Source organism: Meles meles, chromosome 11 (assembly GCF_922984935.1).
Source record: "Meles meles chromosome 11, mMelMel3.1 paternal haplotype, whole genome shotgun sequence".
Classification (NCBI taxonomy): domain Eukaryota; kingdom Metazoa; phylum Chordata; class Mammalia; order Carnivora; family Mustelidae; genus Meles; species Meles meles.
In genome coordinates, this window is record NC_060076.1 from 21,726,124 (window position 1) to 21,747,482 (window position 21,359).

At 35.4% G+C, this 21,359-nt stretch overlaps 1 protein-coding gene and 1 long non-coding RNA gene across 2 annotated transcripts in view; one reads left to right on the forward strand and one right to left on the reverse strand.

The window, feature by feature from the left end:
* SHOC1 (shortage in chiasmata 1) overlaps nt 1–21,359 on the forward strand; it is an 82,081-nt gene that overhangs the window by 54,372 nt on the left and 6,350 nt on the right. Inside the window, exons 19-26 of the mRNA XM_046023923.1 lie at nt 1,969–2,147; nt 3,651–3,768; nt 4,356–4,467; nt 6,693–6,814; nt 11,124–11,217; nt 16,452–16,583; nt 18,277–18,426; nt 19,061–20,021. Of these exons, the coding sequence (XP_045879879.1) occupies nt 1,969–2,147; nt 3,651–3,768; nt 4,356–4,467; nt 6,693–6,814; nt 11,124–11,217; nt 16,452–16,583; nt 18,277–18,426; nt 19,061–20,021 (1,868 nt within the window). The remainder of the gene's footprint in view (nt 1–1,968; nt 2,148–3,650; nt 3,769–4,355; nt 4,468–6,692; nt 6,815–11,123; nt 11,218–16,451; nt 16,584–18,276; nt 18,427–19,060; nt 20,022–21,359) is intronic.
* LOC123953556 lies at nt 2,121–19,207 on the reverse strand. Its single transcript, XR_006820885.1, has 3 exons — nt 19,119–19,207; nt 18,293–18,400; nt 2,121–2,213 (listed from the first exon to the last, which is right to left on the reverse strand). It is a non-coding gene; the product is annotated as an uncharacterized LOC123953556 (long non-coding RNA).

Sequence of the window (21,359 nt, forward strand, 5' to 3'; positions counted from 1 at the left end):
CAAAACCCTCAGGTTGCCCCAACCTCCCACCCCTGACCCTTCAAAACCCTCAGGTTGTTTTTCAGAGTCCATAGTCTCTTATGGTTCGCTTCCCCTCCCCAATGTCCATAGCCCGCTCCCCCTCCCCCAATCCCACCTCCCCGCAGCAACCCCCAGTTTGTTTTGTGAGATTAAGAGTCATTTATGGTTTGTCTCCCTCCCAATCCCATCTTGTTTCATTTATTCTTCTCCTATCTCCTACCCCCCCATGTTGCTTCTCCATGTCCTCATATCAGGGAGATCATATGATAGTTGTCTTTCTCCGATTGACTTATTTCACTAAGCATGATACGCTCTAGTTCCATCCACGTTGTCGCAAATGGCAAGATTTCATTTCTTTTGATGGCTGCATAGTATTCCATTGTGTATATATACCACATCTTCTTTATCCATTCATCTGTTGATGGACATCTAGGTTCTTTCCATAGTCTGGCTTAGATTTACCCACGTTTATACCAGTTTTGGGGGGTTTGCTTAGCATTGTTTCTTTTTTTTCCTAAGTTTGCTTAGCATTGTTTCTTTTATCTTCTTCCTTTCTTTTGAGTTCTCCTTCTTCCTGAAGTACATCCTTTAGAAATTCTCTTGGTGAAAGCATGTTAATAATAATACTTAGTTTTGACTTATCTAAAATGTTTTTATTTTGCCTTATTTTATGTAGAAATTTTTATTGCTAATATTGGGAGCTAGATAACAAAATGAGAAGTTTTAAGTCAAATAGAAGCCCATAAAAGCATCTAACTTGTGTCTGTTATCTATCTAGATTGCTTTAGATAGAAAGCAGCAGTAGAGAATTTTCATTACAATAAGTGCTATTTTATGGAATTTGAAGATAGGAAAGATAAGCTTATTATATTTAAGTATTTGTTTTTTGTCATTGCTAAATCACCTATGAAGCTCGTTAAGAAAAAGAAAAATCATTTCAAAGTTGTCAGATAATATTCTATTACGTAGATCCTCAAAGATGAAATCTTACATGTGTAAAAATGGATTCTTATAGGGACTTGTCTGTTATTGATAGGACTCAGTTAATAAAATTAGGGTCCCTTGCATTTGAGAATGTGAAGTAGTCGACAGTTTTTTAGGTCCTGTATTTTAAAGAAATGTATGACCGTAGGGGCACCTGGCTGGCACAGTTGGAAGAGCACACAACTCTTGATCTCAGGGTTGTGAGTTTGAGCTCCACATTGGGTGTAGAGATTACTTAAAAAATAAAATCTTAAAAGGGGCACCTGGGTGGCTCAGTCAGTTAAACAGCTGCCTTTGGCTCAGGTCATGATTCCAGGGTCCTGGGATCAAGTTCCATGTCATCGTCATCATTGTCATCATCATCCTCATTTTCATCATCGTCATCATCATCATCCTCATTGTAGGGCTCCCTGGTCAGTGGCGAGCCTGCTTCTCCTTCTGTCCCTCCCCCACTTGGGCTGGCACTAGCTCTAGAATAAATGAATAAAATCTTATTAAAAAATCTTTAAACTGTAGGGGCACCTGGGTGGTTCAGTGGATTAAACCTCTGCCTTTGTCCTGGGATCAAGCCCTGAATCAGGCTCTCTGCTCTGCAGGAGCCTGCTTGCCTTCCTGCCTCTCTGCCTACTTGTGATCTCTGTCTGTCAAATAAATAAATAAAATCTTTAAAAAAAAAAAAAAAAAAAAGAAATAAATGCAATAAAAGTATTTAATAGGGAAAAAAAAAAAAAAAAAAATCTTTAAACTTTAATTTAAAAAAAAATGTATGACCATCAAAAAGAAAGATAAAAAGGAATTAGTACAACTGGAGAACAGATCAACAGAAAATATACCAGTGCCTTTCCAAGATAAGAAAGTATAAACTAGAGAAGAATAAAATAGCCAAAACAATCATCTTTTGACCTTTCAAGTAAATCATGACACAAATATAATTCCATTTTCTTGGCTTTATTTTGTCTTCAGTAAAAGTTCCTGTGTAGTTGTGCATAATCAATATATTGGACCAGATTTCCCCTGGAGTAACTTCTCATTTGTGGTGGAATACAATTTTGTAGAAAACTCCTGTTGGACTAACCACTGCAAGAAATTGAATATTCCTCACAAGATCTTCAAAGTGACTCTTCCAGACACAGTTTTACAGAGTAAGGATATAAACTAAAATCCTTTCATTGTAGTAGAATGGAAATTGTCTGTTTTCTGCTTCTGATCTGTGGAAAGAGAATGAGCAATGGCATTAGAGAACTTGAGTTCAAGCTCTAACCTCAGCACTCCATGTGACCTTGGGCCAGTTCTTTACCCCTTACCCGATTTTCCTCATTTGTAAAGTAAGCTTTACTGGTTATATTTGTCTTCATCCCTTTAACTTCTAAATTTTACTTATAATAGCACAACTTACTACAATTATATCTAATCTTCACCTGATACTTCTATGCAATAGTATTTTTAATTGAATTTTAGGGGGAAATTCTGTTGTAGTAGGTTGACCGATTTAGAAAACTTAATGTGCAAAAAAAAATTATACACAAACACTTCAGAAAGAGTTTAAATCCACTTTGTATATCATTTGGTTTCTTTGTATTTCTGAGCAACACTTCACATGACTCAGGTTGTGAATTCTCACATCCATTAAATTAAAAAGTCTGTACATATTTATTCCCAGTGCATCCCTTGCAGTACTTGCCATAGTTATTTTCTGTCCACCTCAAGTCTGAGTCGGAAGTTTGAATTCTGAGATACTGCAATTCAATGCTAAAAATAGAGTCACCATAATGATTACTTTGGAATCTTTGATATATAGAATTAAATGTTAAATTGATTAAATGAGGTCCCCCCAAAAAATAAAAGATAAATATCCCAGTTTATATGTAGAGGCTTCTTCCATTCTCTCAAAGATGAACTTAATTGATTCAACCAATTCCTTATTTGGAACATTTATAATGCTTCAGTTTTCAACTATTGTACTATAAGATTTATAGTAGCTTATATATCTTATTTATTTTTATATACTCTTTCTAAGAAGTAAAGTGAGCCACCAGGCCAAAGGTACACATTAATATATTGCCAAATATCCTTCTGGAAATGCTATCTTAGTTCATATTTGTACAGAAAGTATTAGAGAATCCTTTCCCCAATATCTTTACTGTAATAGGTATTATTATTTTTTAAAATCTTTGACAGAATTATAGCCATAAAATATTATATATGTTATATTATAGTTAATTAATTATAGATAATGTCTTTGATTATCCATGTCTTTTCAGATGTGAATTGATCTTGTATAGCCATTCTTTTGTAAATTGCCTATTAATGTTCTTTGTCCATTTATCTATTGATGTATTTATTATTTTCCTATTAATGTATCATATAGTATTATTAATGTATCATATAGTATTATTAGCATATTATATAGTAGTTTTAGTAAATTCTGTTAATGCTGTTTTATTTTTAGATAGTAGGATAACATGTGGTTTTTATTTTATTCATCAGACCTTTGTTTATTCTGATTTCTGATTTTTTACAATGACTATGTTTTATTTTTATACTACTCCTTGAACATATACATGCTATTCTCATGTTAAGTAAAAAAGAGAAAGAGATGAAGGATGAGAAAAAAGAGAAATACTTATAAACTTTCTCTTATTCAGGAAGCACCTTGCTGGATAGTTTTGGTGGATTTCTTTTAGAAATTCAGGTTCCATATGTGTTTTTTGCATCTGAAGGACTTCTTAATACTCAAGAAATACTTCAGTTGCTAGAATCCAAGTAAGTTATTGACTTCATAACTTTAACAAAGATACATATATCCTAAATGGCTAAACATTGTGCTATATATGTGACATATTTCTCCCTGATTGAAGTTGCAGTTATATCACATAGAAATAGTTTTCCAGAGAGTTTATGTCAAGTCACACTTTTCTCCCTATAGTACACATCATAATTACTGAATATTATCTTTTTTAGCAACATATATCAATCTTGTGAAGAAAAAATATTTCATTATTGTCTAAATTTATAACTTAATTTAATTTCTTTTGTTATCAGCAAATATGAACACTTTATGTGTTTTTTTCCTTGCAAATTTTATGATCATATCTTTTGGTCATTGATAATATTGAAAATGAGTATTCCTATTTAGAGGGCTTTAAATATTGCATGGGAAATAGGACTATGATGTTCTAAATGAAGTACCTCAACTAATTTGTCATATATACTGAATAAATCTTAATTTTATTTCTCAGATTTATAAAGTGGAATAAATTGATGTATGAAAAAGCACAGTAGTTCAAATATTCTTAAAGAATTTTTCTTAGCCATTTTATTGTGTCACCCCAAAATATGGATTTTTACAGGTATAATATCACACTAGTGGAGAGATGCTGCAGTGAGTCATTGAAACTTTTTGGAGGTACAGAGTGTTATGTAGTGGTGACAATTGATGAACACACTGCCATAATTTTGCAGGTAAAATTATACTGTAAAAAGTATAAGTTAAATATAGTACAGGGGCACCTGTGTGGCTCAGTGGGTTAAGCCTCTGCCTTCAGCTCAGGTCATGATCTCAGGGTCTTGGGATCGAGCCCCACATCAGGCTCTCTGCTCAGCGGGGAGCCTGCTTCCTCCTCTCTCTCTGCCTGCCTCTCTGCTTACTCGTGATCTCTCTCTGTCAAATAAATAAATATTTAAAAAAAAAAAAAAAAATAGTACAGTATATATGGCCATGTAATTTATTATTAGCTTTACTACAGAGAGCTTAACTATAATCCAGTAGTGTTTTCTTCCAAAACTTTGCAAATGGACAAGTATTAAAATCATCACTATGGAAAATGCTATTATCAAGCTTCTTTAATGTCTTACAATTTTTAGCATACTTTAAGAAGACAAAGCAAATGTGGAATCTTTAATGTTATATATTGACCTATTTTAAAATATATTTATAGAATAATTACAGTGTTGAAAACCTTAAAAATTAAATCCTAGCCGTTATGTTTCTTAAAAGGTGGTAGTAAATTAATGCATGTTTAGTAATATGGATTTCCTCTAAGGTAGGTGGGGATTGCTTAAGTAAGCCAGTTTAAAAAAAAAGAAAAAAGAAAAATTCTCTTTAAAAAATCCCTGTAGTTTAGAATTTAAGATGTACAAATTCTTGACTAAATCTCCCTGATATGTTTGCTTGATTGGAGTACAAATTACAAAGAAATTAATTCAGTAGGGTGGAAATGGGGAGCAGAAACCTAGTTTGATGGGATGGAATACAAATTAATGGTAAATATGGTAAGGTAGAAGTCTGGTCATGAACAAATATTAACAGTAACAGTATAAGAATTATATAATGGAAACACAAAGCTCTGACAGAGGATTTCTTTTTTTTTTTTTTTTAAGATTTTATTTATTTATTTGACAGAGAGAAATCACAAGTAGGCAGAGAGGCAGGCAGAGAAAGAGGAAGGGAAGCAGGCTCCCCGCTGAGCAGAGAGCCCAATGTGGGACGGGATCCCAGGACCCTGAGATCATGACCTGAGCCAAAGGCAGTGGCTTAACCCACTGAGCCACCCAGGTGCCCCTGTTAGAGGGTTTCTTAAAAGTTACCATGTCTTACATATTTAAAGCTTTTTAGTATATGTGCTGCCGAAGTGAGCACTATTTAAAGCTTTAAAAAAAAAAAAAGATTTTATTTATTTGAGAGAGAGAAGTTGGGAACGAGAGAGCAGAAGCAGAGGGGGCAGCAGAGGGAGAGGGAGAAGCAGGTGCCTGCCTGAGCAGGAAGCCCAATATGGGGCCCTGTCCCAGGACCCTGGGATCATGACCTGAGCCAAAAGCAGATGCTTAACCGGGTAAGTCACGCAGGTGCCCCTAAAGTTTTTTTGAAAAACAATTATTTAGGGCAAAATATCATTTGGGGAACTTTTTTTTTTTAAAAAAGATTTTATTTATTTATTTGACAGAGAGAAATCACAAGAGAGGCAGGCAGAGAGAGAGGAAGGGAAGCAGGCTCTCCGCTGAGCAGAGAGCCCGATGCAGGACTCGATCCCAGGACCCTGAGATCATGACCTGAACCGAAGGCAGTGGCTTAACCCACTGAGCCACCCAGGCGCCCCTCATTTGGGGAACTTTTAATTTTAATTCATAGTTACATGATTTAATGTTAGAGTAAGACACTTCCTGAATCATTCACTTAATGATTAATTGTATGAAGTGTGTAAACCTGGTGATTCACAGACCTGTACCCCTGGGGCTAATAATGCATTATATGTCTTTGTTTTTGTCTTTTAAGGATTTTATTTATTTATCTGACAGACAGAGATCACGAGTAGTCTGAGAGGTGGGCAGAGAGAGAGGAGGAAGCAGGCTCCCTGCTGAGCAGAGAGCTCAACGCAGGGCTTGATCTTAGGACCCTGGGATCATGACCAGAGCAGAAGGCAGAGGCTTTAACCCACTGAGCCACCCAGGCGCCCCTGCATTATATGTTAATAAAAAATTGAAAATTTTAAAAAAGTTAATTTTAGACCCAAGTTAGGCTCCATGCAGCCTGCTTAAGATTTGCTAAGATTGGGACACCTGGGTGCCCCAATATGGTTATATATATATTACATATAATATATATATTAGATTATTGAAATATGGTAATAATAATTTCATAACAACTGTTCAACCTAGTGAATCTTTTTATTTTATTTATTTTCTGGTAGGACCTAGAAGAATTGAACTGTGAGAAGGCATCAGACATTATCATTATGAGACTGATGGCATTATCATTCCAGTACAGCTATTGTTGGATAATCTTATATACCAAAAAAATATTAAACTCAGAGTAAGTAAACATTTATTCATCCAAAGTCACATTTTATTTCTTAAGTTATTTGGTCCTCCTCTTTGAATAAAAGTAGCTATGCAAATTTTCCACTTACTCATCTAGTTTGCAGTGAGTCAGGGATCTTCAAGGTGGAGGCGTGCCCATAGGGAAACAAATTGGGGGGGAGGGAAGGAAAGCAAATCAGAACTTTGGAGATGATATATTTCTGCTGGACATTCTGTGCAAATCATCCTCCTCTAGTTCACTAAGAGTTGCTGCTTTAAGTGTTTCACTTTTATTACTTTTTAGTTCTGACTTGTCTGTCAAAAGATGCCATTCTTAAATCACTTCTCTCTAAATGCTTATTAAGTTTACCAACTAAATAGCACCTTGCTATTCTTTCTTTCATTGACATGCTTAACTTAAAAATTATAAAAAATCCATGCCAAGACACTGGCTCACGTTATCATTATATGTCCCTTCTTTCCTTCATCTCAAAATTGTATGAACCCACAGCTTCCACCTCCTTTTTTTATTCTCTGCAGTCTGGCTTTTTTCCTACATCTGTACTAATCTGTCTCTCAGTATCATTTCCACCTCCAAAAGTGTTTTTATCCTTCTCTGCTTTACAGTATTGAAGACTGTTGTCAGTGCTTCCTTATCTGAAGCTCTTCAGTCCTACGACACTTCACAGTTTTGATCTTCTCTTCAACCACTTTCTCTGTCGTTACTTCTTCTTCCTTGTCCCGGTCTCCACAGATACATCTGAATTCTCTTCTTTCTTCTATTCAATAATGGATTGAATACTTATTCATTGCCATAGCTTCAATTAGCATTTTTCTGCTTATAATTATTATATCTGCAGCTGCAGTCTCTCTTTGAAATTCCTGACATGTATCTCTAATTTTCTATTAAATATTTCCACCCTATTATTTTATAGACTCTCAAACTTAACATGTTCCAGGGTGAGTTCATTATATTTTCTATCCCCTCTGAAGTAGTATCTCCTCTTTTCTGCCCTTTGGCTATTTATGACTTGCCTTTCTTTTAGTCACCTAAATTAGAAAACATATCTTATGGATATAACCACTAGTCTCTTTTTTATCTATCCCCTCTCCATTTATATTACCAACATCTTAGTTCAGATCTTATGTGGACTGTTTAAAAATAGACTACCAACTGTTTTCCCACCTCATGGCTCTCCATGTTACTCTCCATAATCTGTCATACATTCGATTAATATTTCAAAAATCAAGCTCTTATTATTTCACTCTGATAAGAAGCCTTCACTGACTTCCCTATTATCTACTGAATACATACATACTATTCACCCTAATATTCAAAATCTTCAGAATATAATCCTGACCTATTTTTTCAGGCTTAATTTTCACTGTTTTCCATTTCAGCCAGAAGGATTGCTCATTGCTTCAAAAATATGGTCCTTTGTTGCTTCTACTTTTGCTGATACATTTCTCTCTTTCTATAATATTCTCTATCTCCTGCAACTATTTGATCTGGTGAATCATGCCTATTTTTCTTTTTTTTTTTTTAAAGATTTTATTTATTTATTTGACAGAGAGAGATCACAAGTAGGCAGAGAGGCAAGCAGAGAGAGTGAGAGGGAAGCAGGCTCCCTGCCGAGCAGAGAGCCCGATGCGGGACTCGATCCCAGGACCCTGAGATCATGACCTGAGCCGAAGGCAGTGGCCTAAACCACTGAGCCACCCAGGCGCCCTCATGCCTATTTTTCAAAACCTATCCCCAAATATCACTTTTTCTATTCTATCTTTAATACCCCCATCTCATGCACACAAATAGATAGTTAATTGTGACCTCTCCATCCTTTGAACTCCTTAGCTCTCTATCTTTTCCTCATCTTTGATATTTATCACATTTTGCTTTGTATTACCATTTTTGAGTACTTGCCCCATGGCACTGCACATTGCTTCATATAGTAGATGCTTAGTAAATATTCCTTGACTGAATGAATGGATCTTTCCTACTAAATTGCAAACTAGTCTCCTTTTTTTTTTTTTTACATCTCTACAGTATCTCATAACACATACCACATCACTCATAGTATAAGTTTTTAAAATATTATTTTTTCTGCCATGCCTTGAGTGGCTCAGCTGGTTAAGCATCTTCCTTCGGCTCAGGTCACCATCCTGAGGTCCTGCAGTCAAGCCCTGTGTCAGGCTGTCTGCTCAGCATGGAGTCTGCTTCTCCCTCTCCCTCTGCCCCTCCTCCTGCTTGTGCTCTCTCTCTCTCAAATAAATAAAGTCTTTAAGAATATATTACTTAGTTAGAAGGTATAGAAAAAGAAGGTATAGAGATAGGTATAGAGAAGGTATAGAGATCTTTCCTTATTTGACATTGCATTTGTGATTTCTTTTCCTTTACTGACTTTCCAGTCAGTATACAGCTCTAGTATACAAGCTCTTTATATACAATTATTATTATGGGGGGGGGGGCATAAGTATAAGTTAAAATTTAAGAGTCCAAACACCTTGGTTCTTATTTCTTTTTCTAATAACAATAACATCTAGCAAATCATTTAACCTTGCTTTTCCTTACTACCAAAATTGAAAAATAAAAATAATAATTTAGGTCTAAAAATCTTCATTTTGAATATTAGTAAAGTCTGTATAGCATTTTAAGCTTGGAACTTACTTGTAAAGCATTTAACTTTTTCAAGATCTTGGAAGTATCTTATAGATACTACTGTTTAGGAAAAAAATTTAGGTTGTTTTTAGATTGCTAGTCACCTATATTCCAGAGGTATAATTGAAGTACAGCAAAAAAGAGGGATTCACACTTAATTTTTACCCAGATTTTCATGGGGTAAAAAACCAGTTATGTAATATTCTGAGATAGTTTGATGTTCAGGATATGAAGAGTTATTTATTTACAATAAGATATTATTATAAAATGTAGCTATTTTCAGACTTCTAGGTTTCTCAGTTCCATATTTTTAGATATATAAAACGTTTAAGAAATATCTTAATCAACTGACCAAATGAGGAAAATTCAACATACAAATTAAATTGCTTGAATTACCTTCATAGTTCATGCCATTAGTTATTGTTTAAGAAAATGTGTTAGGAGTCCCCAAGACTACCCCCAGGTTTGATGATTTGGTAAAAGGATTCACTGGACTCGGCCTTACTTGTACTCATGACTATGATTTATTATAGTAAATGGTTACCAAACAAAATCAGCAAAGGGGAAAAGTGCATGGAACAAAATCTAAAGGAAGCTAGAAGGAAGCTTCCAGGAATCTTCTCCTAGTAGAATCACACAGAATATGCTTAATTTCCACAGGAAAGAGTTGTGACAACACTTGTAAAGTGTTGTGTACCAGGAAAACTCATTAGAGACTCAATCCCCAGGGCTTTCACTAAGGATTGATCATGGAGGCACCCTCTGCCTAGCACATATTAAAATTCTAGACTCCCAAGAAGAAAAGCAGGTGTTCAGCAGAAACCACATTGTTTGTACAAACAATTTAAGCACAGTAAGCCACTTTTTTGTCAGTCACTCTTATGGAAAAAGCTAACCTGAGGGAAAAAAACTAGCAGGGAAAAGGAGAGCCAAGAAATTAAGGAGACCTTGTCTTGATGATATGGTTTGAGTCCCTGAATCCAATAATGTTTTCTCCTGGACTTCGTAGTAATATGAGCCAATAAATTTCCTTTTTTGCTGCCTGGGGTACTTAAAGTGGATAAAGTCAGTAGCTCAAGGCAGATAGCTCAAGACTCACATCTGATCTGCTTAATACCCATAGGGGGGGAAAAAGAGCGTTCTTTTAATTGATACGATTGACATACCAGATTGTGTAAGTTTAAGGTCTACAACATGCTTATTTGATACATTTATATATTATAATATGATTATCACTGTAGGGTTAGCTAACGCCTCTATCACATCACATAATGATCATTTTAAAAAGTGTTTTTTCAAACAGTTCAAGGAAAAGACCCAGGGAAGATTCTAGTTATCCTGGTTCTGGTCACGTGTTCCTATCTGAACCTGTTACTAAGCCAGGAAGATAGAGTATTTTAGTTGGGGTCAGTCAGATAACCATCCCTGGAGCCAGTAAGGGGATGAGTTAAACTTCTCCCCTCAAACACACTCTCAGCATCCCCTAGATTCAACTGGATTGTAAAGAACGAAGGTGGAAACATCTTAAAAGAGTGCTGAGTCTGCCACAAAGCTTTACCTTAGTCACATTATTCTCATAACATGGAATGTGGAAAATGAATTGAACTTCTAATAGTTACAATCAGATATCAAATGAGTATAAGTATAGTAATATAATTTTTTTTAGGTACCATCTTACAGAAAAAACACTTCATCATCTAGCACTGATTTATGCAGCTTTGGTATCATCTGGGCTAAAATCAGAAGAACTGGATGTAAAGGTATTCTTTTTTAAAATGTTTGTTTATAAGTATTTTTCATAAACCAAAATTATACTCAAATTCAAGTGCCCAGTGCAAAGAAACATTAAAATAATAAACTAAAAAATTAATATTCTTTCCATTTAAACTTCTGTTCTAGAAGAAGGGTCCCTTGGGGCACCTGGGTGGCGCAATTGGTTGAGCATCCTGCCTTTGGCTCTGGTCATGATCCAGGGGTCCTGGGTTCAAGCCGTGTGTGGCCTCTTTGCTCAGCGGGGAGCCTGCTTCTCCTCCTCCCTCTGCTGCTTCCCCTGCTTGTGCTCTCTCTCTCTCAAATAAATAAAATTAAATAAATAAATAAATATTAAAGCCCTTAAAAAATTTAAAGTTATATTTTATCTCTTAGTTGCTACTTGGCAGGATATGAATAAAAGTAAATATACATTGATCAAAAATGTTCACTTAAGAAACATACACTTTTTTATAATCTGCTGTAGTGATCTCTAACCAGTGTCCTTTCTTGGTTCTTTTTTCAATGTCCCATTATGAAATTTAGATAATCCCCGAAATTCAGGGCTCAGTCCTCTTCTGTTACCACTTTAACTCTTTCCTTAATAAATTCAAAATTCCCACAAATTTAGCTTTCATTTCTGAGTATAACCCTTAAAAATTTCTTGACTTTTTTTAAGGTCTGCACCTATATTCTGGCATTCTACTGGAAAGCTCTACATGAATATCTGACAGGTGCCTCAAACAATATATGTCCAAAACACAACTTCTCATTCTCCCCAAACTTAGTTTATGGCATTAGTACTATAACTTAATCTGTAGATGCAATGTCTCTAGAATATGTGTCTCCATTCTACTCCTACTGCTTTTCCCCAAATTCAGACCTTCATCTCTCTTTTCGAGTTTTAAAGCAACTTCCTGACTAATCTCCTTATTTCTAGTTGTCCTCCTTTGGTACATAATATAGATTCACACCAATTACATTTCTGAAATAAAGCTGTGAACATTTCACTTCCTGAACTGTAAACTCCTGAAAGAAAGGAACCATGTTTGTTGTTGTGTTCTGGCACCCAGCACAGCACCAAGTACGTAGTAGACTCTTGATAATACGTGTTGTTAAATCAAATTTTCTTGCACGAAAGACCTTTTGTAGCTCCCTAATTCATTCAAAATAGAGATCAAACTCAGCTGGATTCAAACTTCATAATTTGGCCCCTAGTAATTCTTCCTTTAGCATCATTCTACTCACTATTTCCTGAATATGTCCACATTATCACAGTCAGCCAGTCCACAAACATGTCATCCCACGCTGTCTCCCCCTTCCTCCTACTGCTAGCCTTTGGAGTTATATCTTTTGTTGCCCAGCTCAAACACTACTTCCATTAAGAAATGTGTCCCAAGTATGCCCTCTCAGGATAAATCTCTCCTTCTGTTCTTGCAAGAGCACTTCATACCTTTCTTGTAGCATGATGTATTCATTCATATGCCTTCCACTCTGGAGGGAAGAACCTTTTTCTTTGAAAAATGTATAGCATCCAGCACAGTACTGTACCCAGTAAAAATGTTCAACAAACATCTACTGAATAGAATTAAATCAAAGCACAACCTGTTAAGAAAATTAACAAATGATCTATTTGAAATAGATCCTAATAGACTAGAAATAGAATCCTAATCATTTTGATCCTGTGATGCATATTAAACATTGAAATAAAATTCTTAGAAAAGTTATCAGTGAATGGCAAATGTAAGTATGTTTCCCTTACCCATTCAGGTGTGGTTTCACCACTTAACCAGCCTCTTTTTAGCTAATGGTAAGCAGTTATTTGCAAAATATACTTCAGAGAATCATTTTATTCCTCTATATATGGGTTATATGATACTAGTGAGCAATACTATGTTCAGGTACAGTGACATGACCCATAGAGGACATGTTCCAAGGAAGGCATTTAGGGATGGCACAGGAAGTATGCCCAGGCACAATCCATTCCAAAGAAAAGTCTGCTCCCACCTGCATCAAACTATTCCAAGAGCTTTTCAAGTTATACATAATAATCTTAAAAGCAGATCAGCTTTTCCATAGAATTTGAGAAACAAATACCAGTTTGCTCTATTATCAGTATGTCACCAGTACTCAAGCCTCCAATTCCCCTGACTTGATGACCTTACCACATTAAAGGGGTGCCTGGGTGGCTCAGGTGGTTAAGCAACAGCCTTCTGCTCAGGTCATGATCCCAGGGTCCTGGGATAGAGCCCCGCGTCCAGCTCCCTGCTCAGGGTGAGCCTGCTTCTCCCCCTCCCTCTGCTGCTCTGCCTACTTGTGCTCTCTTGCTCTCTCTGTCAAATAAATAAATAAAATCTTAAAAATAAATAAATAAATAAATAAAATACAGGGGGTTCCCTAGACTCATATTATTTTAGAGTATATTGTTGCTTTACTTTACTGAATTTAGTAATATGGCTTTGGGCCTGTTAGAGCACATCAATGTGGATTTAAAAAAAACTTTTTTTCAGGCATCTGAAGACCTAGCCATAAAGGAAACATTAAGAAAATACATTTTCTTAAGTTAAAAGAAAATACTGCTAGTAGTGTTATGCTATATTTTATTCTAATGTCAAAAAGTTCTGTAAATTTGTTATTAGCTCCTTTTACAGAAAAATGCATAGATAAACATATATGCAAAATTTTGAATATAATGTTGAGGTTCCTGAATCTCCCAAAGTCTAGCCATGAACTCCAGAATCCTTGCCTAATAAATTAAGGTAATATTCATTACCATCACCATGAAATTATGCCTTTTTATATTAAATAAAAGCATCAGATCTTCATAAAATACCTAAAACTGCAATAAAATTAATTTGGAGGGGCACCTGGGTGGCTCAGTAGGTTAAAGCCTCTGCGTTCAGCTCAGTTCATGATCCCAGGGTCCTAGGATCGAGCCCCACATCGGGCTCTCTGCTTGGCGGGGAGCCTGCTTCCCCCTCTCTCTCTGCCTGCCTCTCTGCCTACTTGTGATCTCTGTCAAATAAATCTTTTTTAAAAATTAATTTGGAATCAAACACTCTTATATCTGTGCACTCTATACATATTTGGAGTGCATGGGTGACTCAGTCAGTTAAGCAACCGACTTGATTTTACCTCAAGTCATGATCTCAGGGTCATGAAATTGAGCCTGAGTTGAGGCCTAGTCAGGATCCCCAGTCCATGGCAGATGGAGCCTGCTTAAGATTCTCTTTCCCTCTCACTCTGCCCCTCCTCCTCTCCCCTCAACTGCTCACTCTCTCTCTCTCAAAAAAAAAGAAAAAAGAATTGTACTTAATATAATTTAAAGAAAATCCTTCTTTGTATTCCCCAGTTTTATGTACTAACAGTTTTTTTATTTGTTATCTTGTGAAAGAAAATATTGTCATAATTATTTTATGAGGTTTATACAGTCTTTGTTTCTTGAATTTTCACTACAGGACAGGACGTTTATATTTCTAAGATATGATTGTTTAGGGCAGTGTTTCCTATTCACATTAAACTGCTAATCCATGGACTGGGGTGCCTGGGTGGTAGTTAGTTGAGCCACTGACTCTTGGTTTGAGCTCCACTCATGATCTTGGGGTCTTGAGACTGAGCTCTCTGTTGGGCTCTTTGCTTAGCACGGAGTCTGCTTAAGACTCTCTCTCCCTCTCCCTCTTCCCCAACCTCCTCTCTCTGTAAATTAAATAAATAAATCTTTTTTTACAAAAAAGCCTGCTAACCCATGGACTATTTTTACTTCAACTGAATCTAAAAGATGAAGAAGTTAAAAATGGAACTGAAAGTAGACGAAAAAGGCTGGCATTTCGAAAGAAAGGCATGGAAGAAACACACAAGTGACAGACAGGAAATAGGAGATATTAAGAAATTTTTTTAGAGTTAGGTTTAACACACACAGAGCTTAGCATCAAATAAGCCAGTATTGGATGGAACAATTCCCCAAATATTCTAAATCAAAACTTTTTCCTTTTTGGGATGCCTAGGTGGCTCAGTTGGTTAAGCATCTACCTTCGGCTCAGGTCATGATCCCAGGGTCCTGGGATAGAGCCCTGCATTGGACTCCCTGCTTCTCCCTTTCCCTCTGCTTTCTGCTCCCCCTGCTTGTGCTCTCTGTCAAATAAATAAAATCTTTTGAAAAATAATGCTTTTCATTAGCATCAAATACAGCATCAAATTTATCTGTAAATATCTTTTATCTTTGTTTTTTTTTTTTTAGATTTTTCTTTATTTATTTGACACAGAGAGAGATCACAAGTAGGCAGAGAGGCAGACAGAGAGAGAGGAGGAAGCAGGCTCCCTGCTGAGCAGAGAGCCTGATGCAGGGCTTGATCCCAGGACCCTGAGATCATGACCTGAGCCGAAGGCAGAGGCTTAACCCGCTGAGCCACCCAGGTGCCCCTGCCCTTTATCTTCTAATGTCATTTTGAAAAATCTTATCTTTTTAAAAAATAAATTCTTATTTATTTTATTTTTTCAAAGATTTTATTTATTTATTTAACAGAGAGAGAGATCACAAGTAGGCAGAGAGGCAGGCCGAGAGAGGGGGAAGCAGGTTCCCTGCTGGGCAGAGAGCCAGACATGGGGCTCTATCCCAGGATCCTGGGATCATGACCTCAGCCGAAGGCAGAGGCCTAACCCACTGAGCCACCCAAGCGCTTAGCATGCTTTTTAAGACTTTTATTTTTAAGACTTTATTTATTTATTTGACAAAGAGAGCTAGCACAAGCAGGGGGAGCGGCTGGCAGAGCGAGAGGGAGAAGCAGTCTCCCCATGGATCAGGGAGCCCAATGCCCACCTTGATCCCAAGATCCCAGGATCATGACCTAAGCTGGAGGCAAACACCTAACCAACAGAGCCACCCAGGTGCCCCTTAAATTCTTATTTTTGAGAACTGCTAGATTTAACTTGGAAGAAACAAAAATAGTAAATATTATAAATGGCATCCAAATTTTTAATAAATTTATTAATAAATACAAAATGGAAATGAAGAAATTTAGCTCCAAAAATTGGAAAACTATAAGGATATCATTTAAAGAAGGAAGGAAAATTGCTTATCCTCACAAAATATGCTGGCTTTCATATATTTTTGTAAATTATATCTAAAGTTATATTCAAAGATTGAAATCTGCTGGGCTTTTTTTCTTCTAATTACAAACAATTTCTGAATTATATATTTTGCCTCCTAAAATTTCCTATAATCTAATATATAAAAAATATATTTTAGCTTATAATTGCCCCAGGAGTGGAAGAGGCTGCACTGATAATTCGGCAAATTGCTGATCACAATTTAATGACCTCGAAGAGAAATCCTCGTGAATGGTTGGATAAATCCTGGCTTGAAGTCTCACCATCTAAGGTTCATTTCCTAAATATGTAAATTAGATATTTGCAAAGCAAATATAAATACATGTACTGGAATTCTCTTTTTATAGCTTATTTTTGTCTGTTAATGTTTGCATGAGCATATATAGCAGTAACCATAATGTACAACATTTATTTACATCATTTTCCAGAATCATGGGTATTTTTCAACTTCACAGAAGTATTTTAATGAGATCTTTTATAGTGAACTTTCAAATCAAGTGTATTATAGTGTGATATGACTTCAATGTCTAATATTTTCAAAAGATAACTTTTTCTAGTTCCTAAATTTAAACATTTAAGAGTAGTAAATGAGTACAGCAAAATTCCATCCTTCCATTTTGTCAGTAATTCAGTTACATAATTGAAACTGAAAGTAGAGTTTTGAAATACTTTTAAGATTGATAAGTTAATTTTTAGAAATTCATTTTGTTTAAGCATAAATATTTCTAAGTTCTCATACCAACCTAGTATCTTTGTTACCTTTTTTAATATATATTCAAATCATGAAAATGTAAAAAAAGAATAATGAAACTTTTTACATACTAATATGGAATATTACATGAAATTTAATATGGAATATTACATGAAAAATGAAGTTGCAGCATAGAGCTTATATACTACCACTTGTGTAAAACAAAGGAAATTAATATTTACAAGTGTTTGTAAATGAATAAAACATCTCTGCAAGGATATCAAGAAATGATAATGTTAGTTATCTCCAGAGAGAACTGGGAAAATGGGTTAGGATGAGAGTTTTTACTTCACTCCTTTTAGTACCTTTTGAATTTTGAACCATGTGACTATTTTACCTATTTAAAAAATAAAATTATAAAGCAAATAAATTCAATAAAATATTAATGTACTCATATACATTCATCAAACATTTGTATTTATTAAATTATAGAATTTTTATATGCCTAAACAGAAAATAGTACTATCAGTATGTATGGGTATAATTAATTCTGGGATGTATGTATGTCTGTGCAGGTTCCCCCTCACCAAGGCATGTCTAATCTACTCACATGTCTGTCATTTGATAAAATCAAAGAGAGTGCAAAAGCCAGTGTAACGCGGAAAGAAAATGAAATGCAGTAATAGTAAAACATGGCTGCTATATTTCTAGACTTTTATGAGATCTCTCTAAAAACATACATTTTTAGACCATTAAGGTCAGTTATGGTCGACACAAGTTCTTCCTATACTCTTCACAGCAAGGCTTTCCTGAAAGTATCATAAACATGGTTTCTCATAAATATGGTTCATCTTAATCAAATAGTGATAGTAGTATATAACCTACAAAGGGATAGCTAAAGAAATCTTGAGTTATAAAAGTCCCCTAAAACAAACAAAAAACAAAACAAACAAAAAAAGTCCCCTAAAACATTTCTCATTAGAAAATCTAACATTAGGTAAAACAATTGTCATTCAAAGGAGATGAACTGTAATACAATTTTTTGGATGAGTGATTTAAATGAATGAACTTTAAGATCTTTCTTAATTCTGAGAGCATATGAATCTTAACTGCCAAAGAAGTTCCTTTCCCTACTAGCCATGCTTTTTTCCAGACATCTCAAATTGAGTGAGAGATGCAATGACAGAAAAATTGAATATGCTAGATTGAGCAGAATAAAATGGGTCATTTGCAAATGACTAGTGGCTGATTATTCCTTTAAACTCTTTTCTAGGAAGAAATGTACTTACTTGATTTTCCATGTATTAACCCATTGGTGGCTCAGCTCATGTTAAATAAAGGACCTTCATTGCACTGGATATTATTAGCAACTCTATGTCAACTTCAGGAGCTTTTACCTGAAGTTCCAGAAAAAGTGTTAAAGGTTAGTTATTTGAATTCCATAGTCTTACATGAGTTTATTTCCTTTCCACTTACCATAACAGTTTTCAAAATGAAGGTATCCAAGATTAATTGTTTTGGACTTCGTGTAGCAAAGAAATAGTTTACTTGAACTAAATTTCACATAGAATTCTCAAGCTATCTTATATAGATAATTCAGTACAGTTTATCACATTTTAAATTATTTTGAAATGTTCTTGTGCCCACAAGTATGTGATCACACACTCTATTCATATGTGCTTACAATCCTGATGTCCTTCATTATAGTAGTAAAGAAAACTTTAGCCTTATTGGTAAAAATTTTAAATTTTTATCAAGCAAATGGTATTCATGTATAACTTGTATAACTCAAAATTCTATTAAATTATGATTAGAAATTGGATTAGAAAATGGATTTTCTAATTATAATAAGTTTTTCTTTTAATGGAGCCTAATTATGTTCTTACGACATGGATCACTATAATACCGTACTTATTTATATTTTGCTTTCTTTACATATAGATAAGCATTGTTATTTATATTTACTTGACTAATGTTTATGTTGTATTTGTTTATATTACTTGACTGATGTTTATATTGTATTTGTATTACATTAATTAATTTTTAAAATTTTTTAGCATTTTTGTAGCATCACTTCCTTATTCAAGATTAGTTCTTCTTCCATAACAAACTCACCTCAAAGTCCATCACCTCAGGAAAATAGAAATCAGACTAGTACCTTCACCTTCCAGAGTTCAGCTTCTGGCTCTTCAAACTCTGTCTTTCAAGGACATAATGAAAATTACCACTTTTCAGATATAAGAGAGGCAGTGCATGGAGACACGAACAGTTCTTCAGACTATAACTCTTCCCTTATGGAACTAAGGGAAATGCCGTGCATTTTACCACCTGTGACTTCTTACAATCAGGCCAGCTACTGGAAAGACTCCAGTTGTTACCCTAACATAGTGCATAATCCTTTCCTGATTAATACTGAATCAAGGAATGTAGCTGGTGACTCCTTTCAAACCCAAAATGATTCAGAGTCAGATGTCTTTTGTTTGGATCTAACACAAATGAACTATGAAAACATAGTATCACCGATTGACACTCAGAAGAGAGTTGCCCCTAATTTTATAAATTACCAGAAAAAGGGAACACATGATGCAAAAGGACATATAAATAAAGAAGTGTCTGCCCCTAGCTTTTCACTGGAAGGCCCCCAATCTCCTCTTCCCTGGAACTTTAAGAAAGATGTATGGGAACAACAGAATCACTCATTCAACTTAAAATATGGGGCAAAGCAGACTGCATGTGACAAATGGTACTCTCAGAAAGATAATTTATTCACTAAGCAAAAATGTCTATCTGGTGAGTTAGAAGACTTCATATGTGAAAGGTCAAATGCTGGGACTAAAAGGACTTCCTGGAAAGAATTACCGTCTGCCCCCAGTTTGGATTTATTTTGTGCTTCTGATCCTAATGTAAATCAAAAAGAATTCAGCAGTCTTTATTTCCACCAAAGAGCTGGACAATGTTTAGGACAGAAGAGGCACTCTGACTCCTCATCTAACTCAGGAGACAAGAAATCATTACCAGGTAACACTACCTAATGTTAATAAAACTACTCAGAGATGTAATTTTTTTTCCATTTTATTTATTTTTTCAGCGTAACAGTATTCATTGTTTTTGCACAACACCCAGTGCTCCATGCAAAACGTGCCCTCCCCATTACCCACCACCTGTTCCCTCAACCTCCCACCCCTGACCCTTCAAAACCCTCAGGTTGTTTTTCAGAGTCCATAGTAGAGATGTAATTTTTTTTAAGTTTATTTATTCTTTTTCCAATATCTACACCCAGTGTGGGACCCAAACTCACGATCTCAGGATCAAGAGTCACATGCCATCCCAACATAAGCCAGCCAGGCACCCCTTATAGATGTAATATTAAAAGATAGAACCATCTCTAAATTAAAAAAAAAAAAAAGTTTGCTCTAATTAATATACTTAAAGAATCTTCAGTAACTTCGGAGTCAAAAAGAAAATCAAAATTCTAATTAAAGACATCTAAGAAAATAAATGCAAACAAAATATGTCAAATTCTTATAGTTTTAGATGAACTAAGCATTCAATTTAAGAAGTTAAAAATAAAACCTTAGAACAAGTCTAAGTAAAGCTGAAGACTATAAAATTAGCAAAGATTAAACAGAGAAATCAATGAATTAGAAAATTAACTTCTTTGTTGGGCAGGAATATTTAATGGGATAACCTTTATTAAGAGCTTATTATAGGCCAGGTCCCCTTCTCAGCCCTTTATGTAGATTACTGAATTCTGAGAAGACTACTAATAGTAGTCTTCTAAATAAAATAAATAAATTTCTTCTAAATAAAACTTCTAATAAATAAATAAATTTCTTCTAAATAAAACTTCTAAAATAGTAATACTACTATTAGCTCTACATTTGATGCTTCTGAACATTTAATAGTATCATTTTTTTGGTTTTTTTGACAGACAGAGATCACAAGTAGGCAGAGAGAGAGGAAGGGAAGCAGTCTCCCTGCCCAGCAGAGAGCCCAGTGCAGGGCTTGATCCCAGGGATCATGACCTGAGCTGAAGGCAGAGGCTTTAACCCACTGAGCCACCCAGGCGCCTCTAATCATATCAATTTTTTTTAAGATTTTATTTATTATTTATTTGACAGAGATCACAAGTATGCAGAGAGAGAAAGGGAAGCAGGCTCCCCGCTGAGCAAAGAGCCCGATGCGGGGCCCGATCCCAGATCCTGGGATCATGACCTGAGCCGAAAGCAGAGGCCTCAACCCACGAAGCCACCCAGGCGCCCCAAATCATATCAATTTTTAAAAGGACAGTTTTCTCTTTCCTGGTAAAGATACCTCTTGTGGGGCGCCTGGGTGGCTCAGTGGTTAACGCCGCTG